A 27387-nucleotide genomic window follows, 5' to 3' on the forward strand; every position below is an offset into this window, starting at 1 on the left:
CCACCTTTCAACTTGTAGTCTGGGGAAACTTGAGGAGAAATACACAAGTTGAAGACAGCCTTTGAAAACCTTGTCTTTATTTAGAGGAGGCCTGAATGTTTCTGTGCCATAACTTCCACGTTCATTGAGAACTGCTGCATTATAACCAATGATATTCTCTATTAATTCAACAAGTTCAAGGTAATTTCATCTCCTCTGAAGATTTGATAAGGTAACTCAAATGAAACCTTGTCATATCACTACAACCGAAATACACATGAAATCCAGCTACTGCCTACATTGGTTTTCTGGATCTAGTCACCCTGTTAATAGTTCTCTGTTCAGACTTATTTTCATGTTTTTGTGTGAGATCCTTCAAGCTGAGATCTACAGATACAATTTACAGTTCAAAAAACCCCCACTACTGTTATATTTTACTAGAACATCAATCTTTCAACTCAAGTCAAACACATGAAAACTTAGGTTCTTTCAAACACCTTTTCAGGCATTTAAAAAATAGATATTTTGACTTCTTTATGCAGCCCAACACGTGTACAGTAAAACACTCATTTGCCCCATCCATTTTAAAAAAATGATATGAAATACTATTAAACAATTATGCTAGTTTACAGCAACAAGATTTAAGAACAGGCATACTGCAAAAATTATTTCAACTGTAGTTCAGTAGAACAAACATCGTGAAAGATACAGCAAGAAAATTAAATAACTTTCTTTTAAGGAGTTGAGCACTAAATATTGTAATTCTATAGAGAACACTTGAGAAAGGGCAAGTCAGATGAAAAATATACTAACCTTTAAAGCCAAGTACTAACAAATTCCTGCATTTGGCAAGAAATAAGCCTCAGAACTGGAATGGCTTTGCATCTCTGCAAACCACTAAGGCTGACGCCTTTTTTTTTGTCACTTAACACACTGTAGGAAAACAAATGGTGAGACAGTTTACAGTCCTTGCATCAAGTTTTATAGGAATTCAGAATAAACACCAATCCAAAATATGGCCATGCAGCATAAAATAATGACAACAGTCTATATTCACAGAGTAAAAGAAACCAGTATTATGAACAGGTCAATTCTGATAACTGTTCCCACCATGTCAAAAGTCTTTTCAAGACTATAGCTGAGAGAAGTGGTCTCCAAAGTGAGATGCGTGCGCCCCAGGGGATGTGCAAGGCAATCCATCTGGGTGCAAGAAGAAAGCATTTTTTGTGCCATTAATAAACAAAATTTTCAATAATTTAAAAATAGTGTTTATTTCATCTTTATCACGTACTGTTTCAATTTCTACTCTTGCATACGTACATAACATTAGGACAGTAATACATATATCATTTATAAATAAATATACATATATTGGGTGCACACTTTAAAAGTTTTCACTGGTACAGGTGTGCAATCAAAAAAAGTTTGGAGACCACTGGCCTCAAGGATGCTGTATGATACTACAGCTGCTAGCCCAATCATGTATCTTGTTGCTGAATTAACTTTGTAACATCAATCTGAAATATTCTTCTCAGCAGCAGGTTTTCAATACACCTCTTTTTCCCCTCAAGCATGCTGGTATAATGGAAATTTTGGAAGGATTAGGCTTGGATAACAAAACATTGTTGACAAAGTATCCTTTGGTGGAACTACACCGAAGATACAACTTCAGAGCAGATCCATGTGAAATCATCATGAAAACATATGCAACTTCTAAATCAGATTAGAGCTGACTTTTCCTTTTCGTGGTTCAGTAGTCTCATTTTAGTCTTGCACCAGCACTTCTCCTTCCTTCCACCCCTGTTCCTCCTTCCCACACACCAACTCCATGCACAATCCCTTGCCACAGGTGCTGCAAAGGGTCCCTGAGTGACCCACTCTGAGCTTGGGCTGAGGGGGCTGGGGACTGTGCCCCAACTTGAGCTAGCACCTGAACACTGGGGCTGGCTGTCCTACCTCAGGCTCCTCTTGAGGCCAGTTGTAACAACTGACTCTAAAAATATTACCTGCACTGGAAAAAGCAGCAACAACAAATGTGTCTCCTGAATCCACATACCTGCCTAGAATCCAGCAGACTTTCAGCTCTGCTTCACCCTGGCTAGTTCTGTTTGTTTTCCTTTTGATCTGGATACTTTCATTTGTGCAAAAGCAAGACTCATAGTGAATGGGGGGGATGCATGTGCATTTAAAAAAAAAAATAAAAAGCATGTGTGGGGACCCAGTGCAGTGCTACACTACACATTACAGCTGGTGTCCCGATCACAGCCAGAGCTCAACTCACAAGCCAAGTCTCTTTAACCCACTTGCTGAAAGAGGGATACTTGTGAGTTTGTTAAGACCACTCAGAACACAGTGCCCTACACACAATTTTCGGTTCCTAATGGTTACATTTGACCTGACACCTACACAATTTAAGAGTATAATAATTATAGCTATGAATTCAGATAAAGGTAGACCTATGATGACTGTCTGTAAGGAACATGAAAGTTTTTAAGATAGGCTATTCTGATCCGATCTTTAGATCATAGATCATTTGCTTACCCACTGAAAAAGTCCAATGCATTTACATTTGATTACAGCCTTCTGATGGTATCAAGTACTCTAACCCATTACATCCCAAAGTAGGTTGCTAAGCAGGGAATTGGCCTTGTTCTAGACTGAGCATATTTCTTTGGATCACATCTTCCTGGCTTCCACTTTCCATCACTTCTAATGCCTCACTCCCCTAAATCAGAGACTAACACCACCCAAAATTGACCAGTCAACCTTTATTATGTTGTAGTTTAGGACTCCCTTGATTTATACTTCGATCTTTAAAAGCAAAACTGGCAATGTGTCAAGATGGGAAGCCCAACAGAAGAAAAAACTCTAGGAAGGGACTAGAAAGGACCTCTGGTTTATCAAGTCTAGTCGCCTACTATTCAGACACCACTATGCATTTAATTTCTTTCATAGATATACTTGGCTCTTCCTTCAAAGCAGGTCTCTCCGCCTGGAAGGCATTCCAGAATTAGTTCTAGTAATTAGGAACTTTGTTTCTAATCTAAATCTTATTTACAGAAAGTTTATACCCACTTGCTTTTAGTCTAACACTCCTTTAGCTTCTGCCCTTCACCTGTTAATTTGTGTAAAAAAAGTATTCTGACTCCATAAACAACCTTATCACCACAGATTTAAAAAAAAAAAAGACTTCCCATGAAATCATACTTCCAGCACATAAAGATGAGAAAATATTTTAACATTCCAGAGTAGGGAACAAGGCAGAAAAAAAAAAAAAGGAAAAAAGCTAGCCAGGTGGTACGATTTGTTTAGCTAGCTAAAGAAGCCTTTTCTCTCCTCATCCTGGATAAATGGGCTTGTAGGTAATGTAATCACCTGTTACAGGGGTGACATTCACAGCAATCCACTGTAATGCTCCACTTGAAAAAAGTGTACAAAATTAACTGTATGGAAGAAAGGTAATACAACTTCACTGACCGTTAAGACAAAGCCCAAAACATCATCTGTCTTGTTAAAAGGAAATATGATTTTAAAAGATATACCATCCTTGAGTTCGGTACAACAGTGTATCCTTCATGAAAGGAAACATTTAAAAAACCCTAAACTTCAGAAACAGTATTTTGTATCTTTCTACCGATTGAACTTAGATAGAAAACAGATTAAGAATGGACCCAAAAAGATCAATAAACAAACCATCCAGGATTCATTCACAGGCAACAGAAATCAAAGTACCATATGTACATTGTTCTCTCACATTATGTCCAGAAGATAGGAGCATGCAATACTGTAAACAATGAATAAAGGTGTACATTTTAGAGTGTGAAATACTTCGTCACTTTCACTAGTTTTATTGAAACCTTCCAAACTAGGTATGAATCAGCCCATGGTGGTTGTCAAGCAGACTTGCAAATAGGTACTCTAAGTTTTAAAAATCTATGTGTAAAACCCAAAGTAACTGTGTCAACAGAAGTCAACAAGGCAAAAGAAAAGTTATTTTCAGTTTGAGACATACCATCATTTTATACCTAAGGAGATCCAACTCTATTGGCATTACTCTCATAAAATTTCCATATTTAACACTTAATTTAGAACAGGCAAACAAGGGGTGTAGAAAGTCTTCTAAGAGCTCATGAAATAAATACAGTACAATAGGTATACAAAACTCATACTGCCTGTTATTTTTAGGTAGGCTACATGATTTGTATTTTTACTATGAGAACACAAAAACAAAACTGACCTTTACAAAATTATGATTTCATATAGAGTAAAAACACTTGCCCCTGCTTCTACTTACTAGCTTTTTAAAATGAACAGTAAATTGATACAGACACAAAATACTCCCACTATAACGCAAACAGCAGACAGCATTTTAGTGTATCCTCATAGTTTGGGAGAGAAAAGCCAAGTTAACCCGTCATACAAAACATTTTAAAACCAGAGCTAACTGGCTGAGAAGCCTAAAAGGAAATAAAAAGCCCTCTTAAGAGTTACAGAATTTGAAGGCAAAGGGAACTTTCAAGAAAACCTCGTCCAAGTACAACAAAATGAGAACGTTCCTCACACTAGTCTCATAACATTCCACATTTCCACAGCTGAACCCCTGGTTCAGAGACCTACAACTGAGATAGCAATGAAAGCGTAGGTCAAAGCCGAGGTACTACAAATGGTCAAATCCAAGCCTCAAAACCATTAAAAAAAAATGCAAGTGAGCTGCTCTAGCTTTCTGGAGCAGTAACATATGAACCTACAGCAGAGCAACTAGCATAGTTTTAGTGATAATATAAAAATAGCTTGCGACCTAAGTTACCTTTCAGACTAAAGTCCATATATTTGATACCATATGAACAAGTTTAATTTTCTCCACTTTATGCTTTTTAAAGGCATTTTTTAAGAAATGTGTTTATTTTGTACAGTTAAGCTAACACCTGCCAGGTCTGCATGCTTTTTAAGGATGCACTTTGTCACCTATTAGAATATAAAACCACAGTAAAACAGTGCAGAATTTCGAAAAATACTTTACATAAATTTACAATTCACTATAATTTGAGTTTAAAACTAATCACCAGATTCAACAGTGTAACTCCTTTACTTCTGTTACCCTCATTGCACATCAAAAACAAAGTTGCTATTTCTGCCAAGACTTAAAGAGTGGATCCCCATCCTCTGCTGTCCTAAGCAGCAAGCAAACACTGCTCCATAGACAGCACCAGTTTGGTCTTCTGCAGACAGTTAAAACTTGAACACACCAGAAATCTCTCACTACCAGCAAAATCAGAAGGCAAAACTTCAAAGGACTCTTAGAAGCACAGATCCTCAGCAAGGATCAATACAGGCAGCCCCTCTGTGATTTCACAAACACATCTCAGTACTTATGACCAGCTTTTTCTTAGCAATGCAGGCCACATCGCTAAGTATGTATTTTAAACCAAAAAATAATGGGCAACACACTGCATTTCAAACTACCAGATTTTTACTTCTGGATACCTAATAGCTTTCTATAAATGTACTGATTTCTAATACTGAAAAAAAAAAAATACTACTAACGCATTTTTCCCCTCTTCTGCAGCCTCAGAAAGTTTAAGTTACAGTACTGCAAGGCACATACAGAATCTCTTCCTTTCCAATACACAGCAGATATATTCCCTGAAATAATTTTAAAATCCTCAAAACAATTATAAATGCTACAAAGTTAACAATTTCTATTTAAAAACATTGTTCCTACAGAACATGCACTTCTTTTGGAAAACAACTTAGCAAATATTTATAAATTATTTTTTCTTCTTTACATTCACACTGGAAATACATTGAATATTTTTCATCTGGAAAGGTGTGTATCATGTCACATTTAAGTTATTGCCTTCATTATAAATTGCATCATCTCTGGAAATCCATAAAGGTACTGGATTTGAAAATAAGGTGGGGGTGAGAAACTATGTATATGCAGTTGAGCCCATCTGAAAGGATTTCCACATAAAACAATACCATCAGAGTAAAAAATAATCTTTCTTCATTCGGTGGATGAGGACAGTAGAAACTCATGTAAATGCGTTTGTTCAGTTTAATGCAGTGTCATTAGAAACTACTTAAAATTCTCCATTTTCTGTCTTTTGGGCAAGCTCTTACTACAAAAGCAACTGAATTTTTAAGAGGTAGTTTTTTTCCATTATGCACTTATTTATTTCAAATAAAACATAACCAAAAAACCCCAACATTTGCTTTTGAACAAGGATCAAGTCTCAAAACGTGGTACAATATCTGACAAAGTTCAATATTTTAGTTGTCCTCAGCAGTACTGGGCTGCTTTGGAACCAGTGTATTCCAGGTTGTCTTCATAGTCAAAAGACTAATCTACCAACAGTACTGAACCCACCCCCTCCTCCTCCACCTGCGGGGCCACAACTTCCTGGGGGGTCGTTGTCATCAAATCCATTGGGTCGGAAAGAGCAGGAGGCTGAGGCAGCTTGAAGTGCTTGTGTTCGAGCACTAAGCTCTTGCTCCTGCAATGAAAGGATGAAGACAGTTTGAAAAAACAAAAAAACCCAAGACAACCTCAATTCCTTGAAGCAGCTTATTTCTAGCAAATTTTTCAACAGCTTTTAAAGCAACATCACTTCTGGACTCCTGAATGGCTTTGTTGAACCTCACATTGAACATCCACAGCCAATCTGATATGTACAGTTCTGTTAAACATCTAAGTATGTGTGAATCTTAATTAAAACCATTTAAGTTTATGCTAAAATCCTATTTTTTAGCAACATGAGATGTTACTAAAGAATTAAACTGCTGATCATAAACTAACAGAACATTAGTTTCTGATGAATGTTTCACATGAATTTTCATCCCAGCAATTTTGATGCCCTTATTTTAAGTTGTCAAATAGAAAGGCAAGACCATTACATCAATGATAATTATTTAAAAGACACTTTTTTATTCCACTCAACTGCACAGAGTAACAATGTACTCAGTTAAAAGGCAAAAAGATGGACAAGCTATTTAGTTTCCATTCAGTGAGCTTTTAAATTTTCAAGTGTTATTACTATGCTAACTCTGTTTTAACATTAGTGAGTCTCAGGAACTCTCAAGCACTGCATTAAATCAGACTCAGCTGCTGAAAGAAGTACCTGCACAAATAGCAAGAAGCAGCAAGCACAGCCTCCTGCCAGCTGCTTTTTCAGCTCAACACCCCTGTGGCTTCTTAGACATGTAAGAAGGGCATGAGCACAGGCCTTTTCCTCATTAAAAGATATCATACACTATTTTGTCTCTGGCCAACTAGTTCTATAAACCTTGCAGCAATTGAGAAAGGGATACTAAACCCCTCCTCAAATTGACCAAGAGCTTCGAAGACTGACAAGAAAAAGACAGCAGACCTATACAAGCTGTATTTCCCAAGGAAAGAAAATTAAAGTATTCAGGTGCTAAGGCTCATAGCGATAGCTTCTTTCACATGACAGACACTTCATCACTACATACCTCCCTAAAGGCAAATGGGAGGAAATGTTAGCAGGGTTTTAGTCATTACATGGGTCACCTCGAATTGTTCCTTTCCTTCTCCATCTCCTGGTGAAAGCAAGAAATGGAGCCAAGAACCTGGAAGACTGTATTATACTACCATGAAAGCACTAAACTTAGTCTTGTCCATGTACTTTCACAGCTGATAAAAAGAGTACTTCTGGGTTTGAATCACTCTGCCCTCTTAGAAAAATACTGCCTAAGTTTGAAACTAGTTTACACTACTAAGGACTGAAATGCATGCTCTAAATTCTAAATTTCTAAATGCATATTCTAAATTTCAATTTCTAAAATTATAGAAAAGAGATTTGGAGGACATTGTCTACACAGATGTGCTGGCCATATTAATGAAAGACAGTATTATGCTATCTCCCACAATATGTGGATATCTACTAACTATAAGACATGTCAACAACTAAGTAAATTTATTAGGAGTAACAAGGGAATATAAAGAACTCATTTCTAGTATCAGAAATCAACAGAAAGTTTTGATTGCAATAGCAAGCCTGGTATAAATAGCCTCTTTAGTTGAAAAACTGCACTGCAAAACCATTTGGTTTAGAACAGAATTTCTTCTCAAAACCAAACAGTGGGAAACCCACTACACTGTACCTAAGCTGGTTTTTCTTTTTTTTTGGTAAAATATTTCAGAAAAGTATTTACTTCAATACAGCACAGTACCAAACCCAAAATGGAGTTTTCCTTACTCCCCCCTCCATTTTCACCCCTCCAGGAACTGTTTTCTGGCAACTTTATATCTCTTAAACCCCAGCAAGTGAGTTTTACCTAACAAACTGTACTACAAAAGAATATAGACACCAACAATAGGTTTGTGGATTGTGTTGCATTAAATAGAAACCTTAAAACTGTAGACAGAAAGAACACTACAGTCTTACAGCTAAGATTTTTTTTGCCAGATTTAGCTAGAAAGACTATTTATTTTAGTTTGCTTTACTGCAGTTACTGGATAACACGAGGTTTTGGAAGAGCTACACAGCTGAATTACTTCATGAATCTCTTCTGTTACATACCTCTCACAATACTGTTAGCAACAGTATGACTGTTCTGTCACTAGGCTTCCTTTACTGAGAGGGGACAAGCCCAGAGGAGGGCACTACTACAAACAGCAGCAACACTACCTTGCACTTGATTTACGTGCAAGGGATAACTCTCACAGACCTGGAGGCTTTGGTACAGAGTGTAAATGAGCTGCAAGCACAGCTTTTGGCCGCCACTTAGAAACACTGTTCAGAAGCAATTATAACACATTGAGACTAGGATAAACCTCAGTCATAATCTTAGCTTCATTGCTACGTGTACAAAACATCTATAATGGGTGGAAGGTATGTCTCTATATATGCAGACACAAGAGAAATACAGAGCAGTGATCAAATTATCAATTATTAAAGTTTCTTCAGAGAGTATTGGCATTAAAAACCTAAAAACTAAGACACACTATTTGTGTCTTCAATGCTAAAAGTGACATTATTTAGCAGTTGAGGATCTTTCATGCTTTAGTCCTGTTCATGCCAAATAAGCACATTTCTTCTCTCAAGGCATATATTGACTTTATTAATATTAACTTACATTAAATTGCTCTTGTATAAGCATACAGCACTGCCATTTTTGCAAGAAATAGCCTTGTTTCTTAAAAAAATATTGAATGTTTTCAGGCTGATTATGTTTATCCCGACAAACAGTAAATCAGGTAAGTAAAACTTCATAGTCCACACAGTTCTCTGGGCTAAGAGTAATGCAGAATATCCCCCACCACTTTCCACTTGTTCCCAGAATGGGATTTTTAATTTGTTTTCACTGGAGTGGGAGCTACCCATATTGCAGATTTTGTTATTTAAAGTGAAAACATTTTAGTTAGCCATGTGGTAAACTGGTATGCAATATTAAAATAAAAGTAGTAAGCTGAACATTTTTTGGAATGTTTCTTCTAAGAAATAAAGGCTTCTAAGGACAGGAAAGTATATTCTTAACAGGAAAATACTAGTTTAGAACTCTGAACAACAATGAAATGTGACTTCTCAAAAATACAATAACCTAATTCAGTGAATCACAATGTTAGTATCAATTTGAGAATAAGAGAAACTGAGCATTTCTAATCAGCCTCATTTAAATCAACAAAAGGATAGGATCTCAAAAATTTGAGATTAGTAGAGCACTACAGAGAAAACCAATACTGAAGAATCCAAAATCGAAAGGTGGGTAAAAGATCATAAATTTAAAAGAAGAACAGAACAACTAAACACAAACAGAAACTATATACTTGGAAATCTTTTTTTCATTTTGAGAAGACTATATTTCTTTTTTCTTTGAATTGTAAGGGAAAGGTTTTCAAGAAACTACTAACTTGGCTTTCACTTGTAAGCTGTAAGAGAAAGTGTACACTTTACATAACTTCAGCTACGTGTTCTGTAAAGAAATCTTTTCTCTGGAAGATTATCAAAAAAGAAGTTTTTGTGTATATGTACTAAGTGACTAACTTCTTGCAAAGAGGGTGGTGAAACAATGGCATAGGTTGCCCAGAGAGGTGGTAGATGCCCCCTCCTGGAAGCATTCAAGGCCAGGTTGGACAGGGCTCTGAGCAACCTGATTTAGTGGAAGATGTCCCTGCTCACTGTGGGGGGCATTGGACTAGATGATCTTTAAAAGGTCCCTTCCCATTCAAACTATTCCATGATTCTACGGTCTGAGATTGCTGCTAAATAAGCCACGTTTTGTGCTACCCTGTACAGTCAAGAAAAGAGGTGACATATAAACAAAGATGGTTAGGACAAATGCTTTAACCATGCAGTCTGAAAATAGCAGCAGAGTTGCAACTTAAGTTCTTGGTTCTCCTGTTTATGTTTGCAAAATACCTGCAGCTATTATAACCAATTTTTCACAGTGAGATTTAGCTGTTGTTTTCTAATTTGAATTTACCTGGTTTTTCTAATTTGAGTAGACCTAGAACTCTTACAGGAACAGCTTAACATATCCAAGAGCACACAGTAAAACACACTTCTATTGTTACACATCCAAACATAGCAGCAACACTCCAAGCAAACCATATCAAAATGTGGACAACAGTGGGTTTTATGTAAGAGATATCAAAGAGGCTACTACAGCCAGATGAATTTCGTGGAGCATAGGGAATGTGCAGCTGGCAGTAGCTGGTCCCACAGAACAAGGCAGAATAGGCAGCAATGGACAAAGAGAATCTAGTCATTAGCATCCAGACTTCATTTTAGTGGTTCTAGCATTAGGGTAAGAAGAACTGTATAAGGAAAACTTCACTCCAAATTCAAGTATGCTAGTAAGAACACCACTAAGAAGTTTTTAAGCATACTTTAGCTACTGTCATAATTTATTAAAAGATGAAAATTAGAACTATTCGAGAAGTCTCTCCTGCATAGAATTACAAGTGACTAAGTGATCTATGCAAGCATCTCCACTAAAAATTTAAACTGAAATGAGTTTAAGCTACTTTCCTTCCCATCTAATGGAAGCAACCTTACTAGGTAACCTGTCTGGTTAACTAATGGGAGCAACCTTACTAGGTAACCTGTTCATGAAGATGGATGCAAGATCGGTGATTTATAAGGTTAATATACCAGAATATTTAAAAGCCAACTTTTTTCTTTTAGACTCTCTCTTGTCAGTTTTAAGACTACTCTTTGTACACAATTTCCATCTTACCTGCAAGTACAGTTTGTTATCTTTTGTAATTGCATCCATGAGGTCTTTTTGTAGGGGAGGGTCTCCATTTATCCAGAGTCCATTTGCCGAACTGGCGTTCAAGCCACAGGTGCTATTTTGTTTTTTGTAAAACAGAACATAGGCAGTGTCCTTTGGAAATCTACTGGTAATTTTCTGGACTGACTGAAATGAGGTAAATGTCACTCTGCTGTCATTGAACAGAAACCATTCTTTTGGCACCTCCGCATCCAGTTCATTTTCTACAACAGTACAAGGACTCTCCTCTGTCAACAACTTATCCTGAGGAGAAACTAAAGAAAGAGCTGTAGATGGGTGGCAGAGTCCTGAAGGTCCCGACCCAGTAACATTTCTAGCATATGAATAATAATGTCCACTTTCAGAGGATACACCAGAATGCACCACCACAGAACTTAACACGTAGGGCACCAATTGTGGGCAAGTCACTTCATCAGCACCTGAGGGCTTCAGTTTTTTAGCAAGATTTTCTCCAATATCAGAAATCTCAACACCAACAGACCAACCTCCTGAAACTACAGCTAGAGGGGGTGTGGCTCTTTTGACTGGCAGTTCCAAAACAAGTGGCAGAGACACATTGTCCAAAATTTTGCGCCTTATATGACACTTTGGATCATATGAAAATCTCAAAAGGGTGAGAATGAGGTATTCAGGTTCCTCAATGATTTGCATAGTTTTCTCAGCATTCTGTAGAGAGGCACACTTTTCACAATAATACTTATTGTCTCCACTGAGGATCTCAGGTGCCAGAAAATAATTCAGTAAGTCTGTAACTGACAGGGTGTTTTTACCTACTAGCCTCTGAGACATATCCCTATTATCTTGAACTTTGTTGAGTTCAGAATTTGGGGTATTCTCAGAGTTTGGCTCAGTAGAAAAATCTTTCATGGTTCCTTCATTCATTATTGTGTCACATCCACCATTTACTTCCAAATTATTGAGAGGTGTTTCTCCTGCAGGACTAGTTGCTAAAGTATTAGTTTGCACCACACAGCCGTCTTTCACTTCAGAACGTTCCATACATTTTAGGCCGACATTACCCAAGGAAGTTGGAGGACAGAAAGCCAGAGAGAGATCTGTGAAAGCTTCTTCCTTTTGAGACATACTTTTGCAGTTCAAACAGCATATAGTAGTCTTCAATTTCCCTCCAAACATCTTCTCTATCAGAGTTCTTTCTTCACTTCCCATACAAGCTGCTTCAGCAAATACTTGTGCTTTATGGACAGCTTCTTGTGTGGGGGACTCTTCATTCATTATACTTTCAGAAGTCTTTGCTGAAGACAATGCTTTCAAGGTTCTCTCTTCTTCATGCAGCCTGAAGACAAAGAAAAATAAATCCAAGTAGCTGTCCTATTTCCCAAACAAATATTGCCGCACCATTTCAGACTTTCTTTCCAGTTATACTAAAAAATATATAGATGGTTAAGTGGCTAGAACTGTCTTGCATTAAAAAAGCTATGTGTTATTTTTCATATAAGCAAGCTGAACCATACAGGTCTCAGTACTATTCAAAACATGAGTATGAGAAGCACAAATGCGTTTCATGTAGGTTTCATCATATATAACAGAACACAATGATATACTGAGAGAACTGGCAAGTATTAAAAACCCTAACAAACAATGTTTTTATTATTTATCATTACATTATCTTAATAAATCAGTTCTCCAGTTGACTGGTTCTGTATGTCAGACTTTGTAAGAGAACAAGTAGCTATTTATCTGGTGCCAGAATATTTCCAAAGAAAAGGTCAGGATTTTGTAGCCAAGAAAGTTAAGAAACTACAGCAAGAAAAACCAAACCAAAAAAGAAACCCAAGAAGGGAGGAGGTGGCAGGGGTGAGGGAAAGAGAACACTATTTCACTATTGAAATAGACTTCTCCAGAAGTCAAATGTGTCATAAAGCAATCTTGTTTAAGCCACATCTCAGCAAGCTAAAATTAAAGAGGGCTACTAATAAATTCAGGTTAGTTTTGTTTTGTCTGTGCCACAGTTAATTTGCTTGTTTATTAAACTAGTTGTAAATGCATGTACATCTCTTCATGACTTATCTGACCCGTGTGACATAGCTGTCTCCACCAACACGAAATTCCAGATGCACGACTAAACTGCTTTCAGCACTCACTTTGATTTTACAATGGGATTATGACTCTAACATAACACCCAAGTTTAGATCTGTAAAAATGGAACATTATTACCACTATCACCTGCTTTAAATGATGCAAATACAAGATGGTATCCAGACTTTACCACAGATTAAACCCATGAAGGAAAGTGTTTCATAGACTATACAGATAAAACATGGACAGCCAGGAATGAGGCCCAGAACTCCCAGTCCCCACTCATGCAGTGGAACTGCTACGTGACTACTTTTAAGAGTTTAACATTATGTGATAAGACTGTAGACTCATTCCCATTAATGGCACAATAACTGTACCTGTCTAGCAGGAATCTGAGATATTCTGAGCAATCCTGCTGGGACCGAGGGGTGAACCATGGTGGTCTGGAAGCCTCAAAGAAAATTCTAGGAGCATATGCCTCCCTCTGTTCATGTAAAAGAGGGACAGACAAGGTTATATAAGAACTACTTTAAAATTGGTTATATTATTTTGATATTGACCACTGAACTTTGGAATACATTATTCTAGAGAAACTGTATGAAACACACAGTACACAAACATTTAAACCACTTAATCACAGGAAGAGAGCGCCATTAATTTTGTAGTAATCACCTCTAGTACAAAGATAAAAGTAGAAGATCCTCCAGGCAAATATTAAATGTGTAGTAAGTGTAAACCAGATGTTATGCGTAATAACAGTTACTGTTCTTGCTGGCAAGCTTAAAAATGTTATCTTTCTTCAGAACACCATCCATATTTCTTAAGTACCAATTTATTTTTAAGGTGATCCAGTCTCATTTCCTTCACAACAAGTTTTTTGTTATTAATCAAAGAAAACAGTGTCTTATGTCTTTCTAGCACTAGCAAAATGTTCTGCACATTTAATAAAATTCACATTAGAATCTGAACTACAATAAAATCTAGTGTAAAAATCACTGCAGAAAGTTACAATTTCTCTTAGAAAGTTACATAAAGTCAGCCTGTATATCAAGTCAGGTCTTCTTTGTTTTTTTTTTTCATCTTGGCTTCTCAAAATAAACCTGTTACTGCCCATTTATAAAAACAACACAATGTCAAAACATTCCTTTTATCTTATGAAACATAGATTTCTCTAAGTCCATCCACACCATCTAAACATTTGGAGGCAGGCTCATTCTCCTATAAATCTAGTACATTTGTATTTTTAATATACTCAAGAGGACTCCCATAGCATTGTTGGTTTCTGAATTTTGGTATATAGATCTAGGCTTATAAAGCAGCAGATGAAATAAACTGACATACCTGGGTATGGGCCAAAAATGCAAAAAGATGCTGCAATTTTCTCATCAGTGAATTACACCCATTTAGATTCAGAGATAAAACATGTCTTCTGAAACTGGAAAAAAAGAAAGATAGACATTAGCTTGCATGCTAGATTTCTAACAGTGCAGTTACCATTCCAGCTCAGATAATTACTTCAAGCTGAAAAAAACCCAAACTTGTAACACTTCCCTTCAATACCTGGATTCTGTTCTAGCACAGATGCAAAACCATTGTACAGTAGGAATTAACACTGCAAAAACCCTATTTCTTTAAACATTGAAATGTGTAAGAATGGGCTATAGAGAAGCAAAAATTTTTTTCCAATAGCTTTGAGATTATAACACAAGCATCACCATAAACTTTTACAGTACTGAAAGGACAGTAAGGAAAAAGGGACTTGTCTTTTGACACTGGACAGAAGGATGAGGATTTTTAATGCCTAAAATTGCAGTTTCAGAGCTGGACTTCAACAAAGCAATCAGTAACTGAGTGCAAAGAAACCCACTCAGCTCTAGCAAGCCGAGACACCCCAGGACACGTTAATATTCTATGAAAAGCAAGAATGCAACAACTGCGACAGTTAATTTGCAATGAAAAGAGCGGTTAAAAACGACTTACTCTGTAGCCATAAAAAGTGCCTGAATAACACTGTTCATGTAGCACGTATTTCCTAGATTAATTAGGCCTGTCTTCCCAGTTTCAGATTTCCCAGAAAGTCTAGATAAACAAGATGGCAAAGAACTGGATTGAGACGTCCAGGCACTCTGACTGAGAATCAACTTAATCTTCTCTTCAGTGGGTTTAGGCATATCCTACAAGAGAAACATTTAACACACTTAATAGGCTTTTGTATTTGTTTTTGTAATAGGTCCTGCCATTCAGCAGTCTTAAATCTTCACTTGCTCCCATATTCTCCTTCAGGGTCTTGATATTCCTCACAGCCTAGAAGATACAACCCTTGCAAGTCCTCTTCTTCAAAGCTTTTTTTACTCAACTCTCGAATTGCAGGAATAAGGGGCTGGTGGTCACCTTTGACCTGCATGTTCACAGAATCCTCTCTGCTACCAAAAACCACCTCTCAAATTTCAAGCTTTAATAGATCCCGAAAGCATCCTCTATTCTGCTAGAAACACATTCCTGCTCTGTCAAATCAAAATAAGATTGACAGAATAAAGTCCACAATACTTGGAATTAAACTGATAGGGGCTTTTTAAGCATCAAAACACTTAACTCCAATACTACTGCTATAAAATCAGGCAGTAATAATTGAGAGGTTTGGGGTTTTTTCATTTTGTAAGCTTTTTCAATTTTATTTGTTTGGGGGTGTTGGAGGTGTTTTTGTTGTTTTGTTCTTGGGTTTTGGGTTTAATTTATTTTTTATTTTAAGTGCATTGCACACTTAAATATTTATCTAAGAAAGCTGAGTTTTGCTTTAAAACAGCATAGGCCAGGTTCCTTTACTCACAGATACATGCAATACTGCTTGCAGTATTAAGATGTAGTGTTTAATAATAGTGTTTTGGAGATAACACCCTGCCAAGTGCTCCCTCAGAACCTACTTCTCTTCAATACTATCAGCACGTTGAACTTATATTTGAAGAGTTACAGTTTCTAGCTTGGATTGAAATGAAATGCCTAGAATAAACCTCACAAAAGTATATTAATAGTTACATAAGGCTTAAGAAATTAGATTGCACTTTTAATAAAGGATCTCATTTCAGGCTTTTCTTAAAGCCTGTCTATAATCATATCATTGACACTCAGGACATTTTTTCTAGCATATTCCAAACACAGTTAAAACTGACATTAGATTACATGGTTAGCTCTCTTCTAGCAGTTCTAAAGAATTTAGATCTATGGGTTACAGCTTTCATTTCTAGGAAAAACAAAACAAAAACATTCCACCCTCTAAATATTCCTAATATACCTTAACAGCTTCCAGAATGGGTTCATAGAGCTCTGGAAATCCTGAATAATGATACATCATACAGTGTATCAGCTCGGTCAGCTGCATCAAAAAAGCGGTACTGGAAGGTAAGCCATCTCTTTTGAAGGAGTGAACTAAACTGACCACATGTGGGACAATCTGAATGGGAAAGCAAGGAAACAAAAAAGGATGTTAATTACATTGTTCGATTTTTGTTTTACAGACAGCTTCATTGTTTTACACATGGTAAATGACAGAGAACCTCTTGTTCTTAAATAAGAAGTAATTGAGAAACAATGACTTGAAAAACGTGCATTATTCTTTACTCAAGAGAATTTTCAAACAGCACAATTAATTATTCAGTGCTCTCTTTAGCTCACATATCAAGTTTTGGAACTTCATGAACTTAGAAAATGCATGTTAAGATGTTAAATGGTCAAGCATCCAAAGTACTCATCTTATTAAGGGTATTAACAGCGAACATTTTGCTTTTGTGCCACCACTAACAGTGCAGCATCCTGTTCTAATTTCATGGATAGAGTTTTTAAAACAAACCTCTCAGTTTTCCTTAAACAGAATCTAATGCTTGGGATCTGAAGCCAATTAATATATTCATGGTATTTTAGTTTACAAGGCTGAAACTGGCTCACAGCTCCACCTAGTGAGGGAGCTAGCTCAAGGAAACAGGACAATAACTTACTAGGAGCTAAAAAAAGAGCTTATCACAGATATGGTAATCTATTTGAGGATGAGTTCAAATTCATTACTATTTAAACTGGGTATAAATCAGAAGTGTTCACTTCCTTCCCATTCTTCAGCTGCAGCTCTGCCTGTATTTTTAAAGGCATGAGACTTTCTACATTAGACTTAAAACATCAAGAAGAAAGCTAGCTTAACGCAGTCCCAAAGAGCAGGGACTTCTCACTGTGAACCAAAATATGCTGCACACCTCTGTCGGCTTCCAAGTAATCAAAATGGATAAACCGTGAAAGTGGATGGAGTAATTTGTCATTACAAAGTAGCTTACAAATTGTTTGGTAGTACAGACATGAAATACAGGAAAGAAATAAGAATGTAATAATTTTCAGAAAGTATATCATTTACAAGAATTAATATACTTCAAAACACCAAAGTAAAAGGGGCCAGGGGCAAAAATACTCATTTGTTGCTTTTTCAAATATAAGTTATTCTCTAAGCATAAGGACACTTTTTGTCTTGAGGAAACAAAGTTTTAGTAAGCAAGGTATCCACTGTTTAATCTTGGTGGTTTTGGTTTTTAAGTGTTCAATGTACTACAGAGTCAACTATGAAAGTAATAATGAAAAAATCTACCTCTTTCATTTTATAAATGAGAAAGTAACTACTGAGCTCCAAGAATGAGATTTGTACAAAGATATGAGATACGATAATTTTGCCCAGACAAAGTAAATGGGAAGATGAGAAAAAGTACAAGTTCTCAACTCTCTCAAACTGAGAGCCAAATTCTTACAGTATGCTGCATAATACTGAGAGTTGCACTCGGAATATATAACAGAAGTATCACTTCTGGCTTGAGGTTGAATTAAAATTTTATATGTCAGTAGATTTTAAAATGCCATAGTATTCATCATGATAAGTTCTACATCATAAAAGCAAGACAGTGTTTATCTTCTATAAAAAACTAAGTCATTTACCTTAACAATGCTCATGTATAGGGAAGGGTAATGTTAACTCAGATTCATTGCAAAATAATTTATATTTATCAAACGTGCATTTAAGCATTTTACATTCTGACCAATTATTATAAAAAAGTAAACAAGTAGTTTCAGTGCAGGAAACTAATAGGATACAAAATAACAGCAGTAGCTCAAAAAATGGTAGTGAAGAAGGCTGTTTAAAATGGACGGGAAAATGGTTACGATGAAGTTCTGAAAACAAGATCTTTGCAGTACTGCATGCAGCCTATGGTAGAAATTTTCCTTGTTAAAGTAAACACCTATATCTAGAACAAGCCTTCCCATATCTTACATTTTTCTCATGAATGTTTTGTCTTGCTCAGGAACAAAGAAAAGCAAGACAGTAAATACATGAAATATTTACATTTTGCAAATATTCACAGCTACTTGTCTCTTTCATTTGTGACTCAAATTTCTATCCTAGGCCAAGATTAAGGCAGCAAAGGGAGGAGAGAGAAACTTCAGACTTTTATCATAAAAACCACTGTAACAGGCATAAGTCAATCACTTCGAAGCTAATCAAAGGATTTGTAATCCCTTAAAACCTAAGAGCCTTGGGGACAGCTTAGAGAAACAGTGTGCCAGGCTGTTCCTATGGTTAACTGTGAAAGACCCATATTTCACTTAAACTTTAAACTAAACACTGAGCATGGAAACAGGGAAGGCAATACACATCTTGCTGTACTAACACCAACAGTCATCAGCATAAGCTACTATCTACCACTAAGTGCTGAACTGCATTCTGAAAAGCAGCCGTTAAAAGCATTGCTCAGTTTACCCGTAAGCCGAAACATAGTGTAGCTTTCTTAAAGTGAAGTACTTCTTGGTCTCATGCACCTATCCAGGGTGACTAGGCTATCTGGTATCACAGAATCAACTAGGTTGGTAAGGACCTTGAAGACCATCTAGTCCAACCATGAACCTCACACTGACAGTTCCCAACTCCACCAGATCCCTCAATGCTAAGTCGACCCTACTCTTAAACAACTCCCGGGATGGGGACTCCACCTCCTGCCCGGGCAGCCCATTCCAACGCCCAACAACCCCTTCTGGAAAGAAATACTTCCTGACATCTAGTCTAAACTTAATATACTAAAGTATATTAACTTAACTGGTTATCTGTTTTCCCCAAATAGTTTTGCTTGAAAGTCTACTTGCAGACAACTTCATTAATAGCCTTCACACCACATAAAATGGATTTCCAGAAGTACACGGTCAAGAACAGAACGCAATGCCCAGACACCACTGCCAGAAATATGTACATACCAGGAAGAACAATGCTTATTTCCAGTTATAGATTAAGTGGTTGAATCTGAAAGTTAGAAAGCCTAATGATCTGTGAACCACAGAAATTTGATTCTGGAACTTTGAAACAAAGAGGAAATCGAAGTGCACCAATTCTCTTACTCTTTACACTCACTTTAGAAATCACACGTGAATGACATTTCAAAGAACTGAAAACCATTTATTTAGTAACTTACCAAATGAAAAGCTTCCGGAGAATGCTGAAAACTAAGTAACATGTGGGAAAGGACAGCAAGGGCACCAGGCCTCACTAGAGGAAACCAAAGTCGATTAAAGACCTAAAAAAAACCAACCCACATTAATTTCAGTAGATTTAGAAAGTGACATTTCAGTAAATGTAAACAGATCTTCAAGTCCACAACTGTTTGATAGAGAGAATAATTACATGCAAATTATCATTACATGAAAGCTATACTTATTAGCTACAGATACATTTATCATTATTACGTGAAAGCTATGGATACATTTATATCATTTTTGTAGAATAGTAAGACAATATCTGTTGCAATACAAAAGATGCTACAAAAGATGCATGAGAAATTTCTTTCCCTCTCCTTCAATTTTGGATGTTCTTTTCAAACATACCAATTCAATTTTAAGCAGAGTGACATCAATGAGGATGGTAAATTTCTGGACTGCGGCCAGTCCTTTCAGTAGGGCAATCACCCATGTTTCCACATGCTGAGCCAGAGGCCAGGACAACCAGTCAATCATTCTGAAAGATTAATAAAAAATAAATAAATTTTTAAAAATCCAATATGCCACTAATTTTAATCTCAACAAAAATATTCTATATATTATCTGGGTGGTTATAGAGACTCACAAGAAGTAATGCAAAAATGGTAGGAAGTAGTAAATAATTTTGATTATCTCAAGTCATTTAACTCTAATTAATAACAACCTATTTAATACATTAAAAGCAAATACAAACCCCCTGAAACACATAAGCATATAAAATTAAATATTATGTATAGTATCGTTACTTGTTTTTTTACAAATACGAACCCTGCTTTTATAGACATTAAGCTAACACTTTTATTTTATGGCAAAAACTTGATTACCGAAGGTGGAAAAGTGCCTGTTCCTGGCAACCTCCCCTCCTACACCTTTAACCCCAAACCCACCATTAAGTTGAAATTTGAAAAGAAAGCCTCTAGAATTTAGAACTACATTTCTGGAAGCCAATTCAAATACTCTCGGTTAAAAAGGCAAAATCTAGTAATTTTAAATACATTATATCAGGTGTTACACCGATCTTATAACAGCTATCAGCAGACTGGGGCCTACATGTACCCCAAAAGGAAGAATTCACTACAGCTATGAAAAAAATGAAGTGATGGGACTTTATATGTGCCTAGAAAATACACTGAAATATCAGCAATGGAAAATAGGAGTATTCTATCCTTTTAAATCAACAGACAATTTACACTGATACTTAAGGCAGACGGTCAGATTAGTTGAAGCAGTTCTAAGACACAGACGACATTGTAAGGCAATACCAGCTAAAACATGAAATTCAGGCTTTGTTCTGAGATTTTACTTTGCAGTATTTTTAACAGACTGCAAGATTCCCTTCTTTAAACCAGACGGGGCACCACTAATTAAATTGAAGGAAAAATTTTTCACTATGAGGTGAAAAACACAGCAACAAGTTATACAGTAAAGCCGAGGAACCTTGTCCCTTGCAGAAAGCTCTTAACTTGATTGGAAAAGGCCCTGAGCCAACAATGTCTGGCCCTGCTGTGAGCAGGACTGGACAAGATCAACTCCAAAGGCTCCACTCAAACTTCATAACACTAAAATTCTGTTCTAGAATTCATTGAAAATAGCAAGTTAGAATTATGTTTCTTCTTTTCTGAAATGGCTCCTCATAAAAATTCTAGCCTAACTAACCAGTCTAACAAACAGTCACTATCACTACAAATAGGCATAGTTAGTGATTATCAGTCTGAAGCAAAACTATCAGCCCTATGTTCTTCATAGAGATTAAAAGAGCTCCAGACTTAAATCAGTGTTTCAGCCCTCAGATGCCAAACTAAAAAGAAAACCACAGTCTTTAGCAACACCAGACATGTATTCCAGGAATACTGTATCACCATAAACATTTACATAGTTTCTAGTTTGAATCTGAAAAAAGTATGGTACACACCTTCCAACACTTATGTATCTTAGAATTATGTGCTATCGGCACAAATAACATTCAGAGGTTCCTCTAAAATAAACCATCATTAGGACTGCCTTTTTAACAATGAAGCACAGACCTTACTGGGTATTCCATGTTACTGCAAAAAAAAAAGGGGGGAAAAAAACCACGGCAACATTATAATTATTGCTCTGAATTTACACAAAGCTCTCATTTCCTCAAGATGTTCAATTCAAACATGTTTATTCTGAGCACCCTTTTCATATACTTTCCAAAATGGGGAATCAAATGGAGGCCAAAACTGCTTTTGCCTGCAAAGAATTAACCTTACCCTAAGAACAGACTCCAAACCTTCTTTCCCTCCCCTCAATTGTCAGGCTTGATAATTTTTCTGCAGTGCCACAAACACCTGCACAGTTAATTTAAGCCTAATGACAACACATTTGGTTTTCTTAATTAACTTCTTAGACAAGTAAAAAGTATTTGATAGAGCCCTACATTAGAACCACTGTTTTGAAGTATCTGATTACCACCTTTATGCCCTCTGTGCACTTTCAACCACGCTGACTCACAAACTCCAAATGAAACACAGTGCTGCTGGGTGAGAGTTGGTGCTCCCTGTGTTCCATCCCATTGCTCTGGTTATGTGATGGGCCATCCTGTGTCATCTCTAGCCAGTATAATTAACTACTAAAACTATGCAACATTGTTACTAGTAAAATCAACAGCTACCGTTACAGATAACCCTGCAAAGAGAAGCCTCATTCTCTGTATAATTGATACAGATATAAGTCCCATCCTTAAAATCTCTTTCTGCTCTTAATAGCAGAAGAGGAAACAGAAGTAAACTTGCAGACATGCTTGAGACTGTCCTAAAAACATCAAGTCTGAGATCTGATAGGTGAAGATTAGACACCTTGATTACTAAATCCTTTCTGTGCTGCATTTACTTGGCTCCTGCTCTGTTGCAATCAATGACTATATTTTTAATAAAGGCAGATATTAATATGGGACATGATGATCATGAATAAAAACACAGACTACATTTTTTGTCTTTGACCAGATTAAGAGAAACTCAAAGGCCTCAAGAGGACCTTCCACCTCTTATCACTCTGAAATGAGCAGGCCTGCTATCTTGTGTATGTGCCTAACAAGGACAGTACTTCTGATATCTCTGGGTAGAAAAAAACCATTATCTGTGCAACCTCAGACAGTAATTTCTTTCACAAATATATCTTTTCAGCCACACCAAAGAATTTGGCAGCTCAAGTGCAAATCACTCTGATTAGAAAGAAACAACAAACCAACAACAACAGATCCTCAGACTACCAGGCACCCTCCCCCCAGCCCCAGAAAAAAAGTAACAACTTTTACAGTATTTTACATTTTTACCAACAGATCAAACGGCCTGGTCACATCTGGAGTTTTCATTGGCAAAACTTTCCATTTCTCTTGACAAAGATGCTTGTGTTAAAGTGCAAACAAGCATTATACTCGATACTGAGTATAAGCAGCCAATTTCCTCTGAGACCTCTGAAGACCCTTAGAGCAGACATAAATCCCAGAAGAAATTCAACAATTTTCTGCTTTTCCTCACAGAGGCTTCAGGTAAGGTTTCATGAGCCAGCTGAGAACAGCTCAATGATGCCAAAAAGCAAGCACCCTTTCTTACATGAACCTGCGCCTAATATAATCACCTACTGAAGAGATTCAATTTATTAGTCTCCTAATTACAGATTAGTTATTAATCTGTGTTCAACTTTAGACAGACTCCACAGTGTCATGAAAGTTATCCTTAGGAAGTGAGCAACAAGGTCTCTAATTTGCAGTCACCAAAGCTTTGCTGACTCTCATCAGGAGACCTTGTTTGTGCCTGGACTTCTGTGTCTCCTGGGAATGATGCAAGTCTGATGACAACATTGTCATTTGGTGCTCCAGACATTCCAGCTGCATTATCCTCTTTACAATTACACCTCCAAGCCAGAAGAGAGTAATTACTGCAAAGGATTGCCAGACGTAGAAAAATAAACTAGATACAATGTTGTCATGAGAGTATCTACAAACAAAAACAACAAGGGATACCTGAAAAGTTCCATGAACAGAACCAGAAGCTCTTAAAATCAAGTATTATTTCAAAGAATGAACAAGGCATGTAAGATTGCACTGCTCTTTCAAGAACCAGAGGAAAAAACCCACCACACTGCTTGTATTAAGAAAGAGAACTTATTTGATAATAACTCATATTATACCCAAAGCTCGGCACTGCATTACTTCCCTAAGTAGAGGCACACAGAGAAGCCATTCTAAAGCTACAATCATACAATCACATTGTTTTGAAGCCAGTAATAGAACATAAATGTTAAAATTACACTGACATGAAAATTAATCACCAGCACTTCACTGGCAAATTATTAGCATGCCCAAATCCTTCTGAATTTCCCAGCTTTGAATTTTAGACAGGGCACACAGCTTTGTTAAAATCTGTTCAGTCAAGAAGATTCTTTTAAAGTCAAGTCCCTAAGCGATATGTCTTACCCCAAATTACAATATTAATGCTGCTGCTTCTCATTAATTATGTTTTCAAATGAAATACAGCTTCTCAACTTAACATAAATATGAGGAATGTTTTCAGTGTGAAAAAACGCTCCGTATTTCAGCAAGACATGCAAGTGCTACACTACATGAGCCTGTAAGTATTATATCATGCTCAAATGGAAGTAGTTAAAAAAATAATATAGCAGACATGAAATTATTTTAGTTGAAAAACTTTTAAAAAGTTTTTTTAAACAACCCAAATTTCTAACAGCCTCCTGTTTAACTGCTTTACTCGTTTTTCTACCCCTCAGTGCTCAGTAACAGCCTCTTCCATATTCTTTAAAAAAAATAAAGAACTTGAAGGTGGTCTTCATTTTCCTCCCACTGTCATCTTTCTGCACCACTTTCATTCACATACGTGAAGATACTAACAAAGATTGAATCACCGTCTGTCAACAATGCTCCTAATCTCAATATTTACTCATGCTTAGATGAGGGACAAGCAGCATAATATACAATTGGTTCTACATCATTCCTACTCTTCTATTATTCAGAGAACATCCAGAAGACCTCTGGAGGCTTGAGTGAAGATGGAAACAGAGGCTGTCCCCTGTGAATCCCACTAAAAAGTCAGGAGGATACCTAAGGAGAAAAACCCCTCAAAACTATGCAATAAAACTAGTTTCTGTCTCCTTTCTCCAGAGGAGATGATGGGTAAGACAATTATGTGAGAGCAACTCCGCTTCCTGGAAGAGCAGAAAGGTTGATCTTCTGAAAATAAGGTCTTGTTTCTCAGCTTGAGAGTAAACTCCACAGTTTCCTTTTTATGCTATCTCACATAAGGTGGGAGATTCAAACATAAGATGTCATCTAAAAGGAACACAGCTGGTTTCCTCTTAGTTTCTATTTAACCCTCTTCTTCATCCACCTTAGCAAAGCATGAGGAAAAAAGTCACATTAGCAATGAAGACAGCAACCTTAAACGGAAACCATGCCAGTAACATCCACAGCATCATAAAAATATATTTCCTTACCATGCTAAACAGCGTAACTTAGAAAATTATTTTCAAAGGAGGGATTTTTTATTGGTTTTTGTTTGGTTGGGTTTTTTTTTAATGGAACCTAAGTGACAAGCAACATCAAAAAAGATAAGAATAAGACATTTTTTTCCCCTCTTTATAATGAAACACAGTACCTGCACAGAGCTTGAGTCATACTTGCATCTTTCACATTTGGATCTGTAGTAAGGCTCCTGATGAGTACTGTAATCATCTGTAATGGTATGTGCTGCACGACACTTGCCAGTGCAACAGAAGGTTCAAATGAAGTATCTGCAACAGTTGGAAGATGACAATAATGTAAGAAACTTAAAAAAAAGACCCACAGAAAAAATATGCTTCATCTTCTACCCTACAACTCCGCTCTATCTGTAAAGACACAATGAGACAATGAGTCTATCCTACACCTAACATTCTATCACCACAGAGCAAAACAAAATTAAAGTTTCAGTGGATTAAGGACAATGAATAGCGGTGAATTACAAATGCCTTTTGTTCATCTAATATCCATGCAAGAAAGTAACAATCTGACAACTTTCTCCTCCACTCTCAATAAAACTGAGAAGTGCGGTATTCTTCTAAAAAGAGGTACCATACAACTATTTGTCATACTTGACATTACACCTAAGGATCCAATGCAACTGATACTGCCCATGCCCCATCTCAAAAACTCTCTGCTAACCACATCAGTTATGGTAAAAGCTAACGGTATAATGTCAAGTTACCCAGGTGCCTCAACAGCAAAGGTGCTTTCCAATGTGAGCTAATGTGATATTTCTTAGATTTCAAAGGTCAGAAAGGACCGATTTACAGTTGCTGGCAGGGAATCCTTCATATCATACCCAAGTTTTACATATTCCTTACATCCAGCCCAGTTTTGTAGACTATACAGTTCCAAGACCAAAGGTATCCCTCTGGAGAGAGGAAGGAGGAAGAGTAGCTTTTGCTGCTTAGAGCTGTATTTTTTCCTAACAGGACACCCACAGAATCACCTAGGTTGGACCTTGAAGATCACCTAGTCCAACCATTTCCACCCAAGGCAGGCATATCATTTAAAGCACCGCAGCAGGGTTTTTTCCAGAAACCACGCTGCTCTACAGCTAAATAAATCCCCATTTCCCCTCTAGCTTTTCTTTGGGGGGTGTTCACTTTCTCGACGGCCAAAAAGTCACATTTCAGTATCCAGGCGAGGAAGCAACGGTTCCACGGCAGCGCCTGCAAAGCACCCGGTGCCATGGGTAGGGCTTTTTCCCTTCGCTTCCCGAACCCGCGGCTCCCCTCGAGCGCCGGCGCTCACCGGCGGCAGAGATGACGGCGAAGAGCTCCTGCAGGGAGGGAAGCAGCGTGTCGGGCTCGGCCTTCCAGACACTCCGCAGCAGCCCGCTGACCTGAGTCACCTGCGAGACGTAGAGGCGCAGCTCGGCCTCCCGGCTGCCCTGGCTCTGGAAGTGGGCGATACTGCGCACCAGCTGCTGGCAGAAGGCGAGCGAGAGCTTCCTGCCGCGGGGCAGGCACTGCGGGAAGTCGCCCAGCAGCTGGCAGAGGCGGGCGCAGAGCGGCGGCGCCGGCCGCTCGCACACCAGCCGTAGCGCCTCCACCTGCAGCAGCTCGAAGAGCTCCAGCACCGAGGGGCAGCTCATGATGAGGCGCAGCCCCGCCTGGATGTAGTCGAGGATGGCGGGGTCGCGGTTGCTCAGCTCGCCGTAGCCGCGCTGCAGGAGGCCGAGGACGAGCCCGCGGTTGAAGAAAGCCTCGAACTCGGAGCGGTGGTAACGGCCGTAGGCCTCCAGCACCTGCCGCCCCACCTGCCGCTGGAAGGGGTCGGGGCCCTGCAGCACCAGCCGGGTGCTGAGGGCGAACATGGCGCGGCACTGCGCCTGGCTCAGCGGCGTCTCCGCCGACTCCACCACCCGCCGCACGATCACCCGCTTCAGCGGCAGCGGGTGCGACGAGCTCACCAGTCCCTCCAGGATCTTGTCCATGGCGGGCGCTCCGGGCGCATCGGCCGAGCAGCGGCGGCGGCGGCGGGCCGGCCCAGGCCTCGGCGGAGGCCGCCGCCGCCGCCTC

General features: G+C 38.0%; 1 protein-coding gene across 4 annotated transcripts; it reads right to left on the bottom strand.

The window, feature by feature from the left end:
- USP38 (ubiquitin specific peptidase 38) lies at window positions 1–27387 on the bottom strand. 4 transcript variants are annotated; one of them, XM_074905025.1, is made up of 12 exons: window positions 26618–27387; window positions 25458–25593; window positions 20170–20299; window positions 19761–19862; window positions 16565–16723; window positions 15256–15449; window positions 14617–14710; window positions 13653–13759; window positions 11764–12532; window positions 11460–11664; window positions 11182–11411; window positions 1–6476 (listed from the first exon to the last, which is right to left on the bottom strand). In XM_074905025.1, exons 1-12 carry the CDS (start codon window positions 27300–27302, stop codon window positions 6315–6317), a joined length of 2973 nt encoding a protein of 990 aa, XP_074761126.1. In that variant the 5' UTR covers window positions 27303–27387; the 3' UTR covers window positions 1–6314. The 4 variants fall into 4 exon arrangements, with proteins under 4 accessions (XP_074761126.1, XP_074761123.1, XP_074761122.1 ...); XM_074905021.1 differs by having other exon boundaries at window positions 5–6476; window positions 11182–12532; XM_074905024.1 differs by having other exon boundaries at window positions 2929–2944; window positions 11168–12532.

This window comes from Athene noctua, chromosome 4, assembly GCF_965140245.1.
Source record: "Athene noctua chromosome 4, bAthNoc1.hap1.1, whole genome shotgun sequence".
NCBI classification, from domain to species: Eukaryota; Metazoa; Chordata; class Aves; order Strigiformes; family Strigidae; genus Athene; species Athene noctua.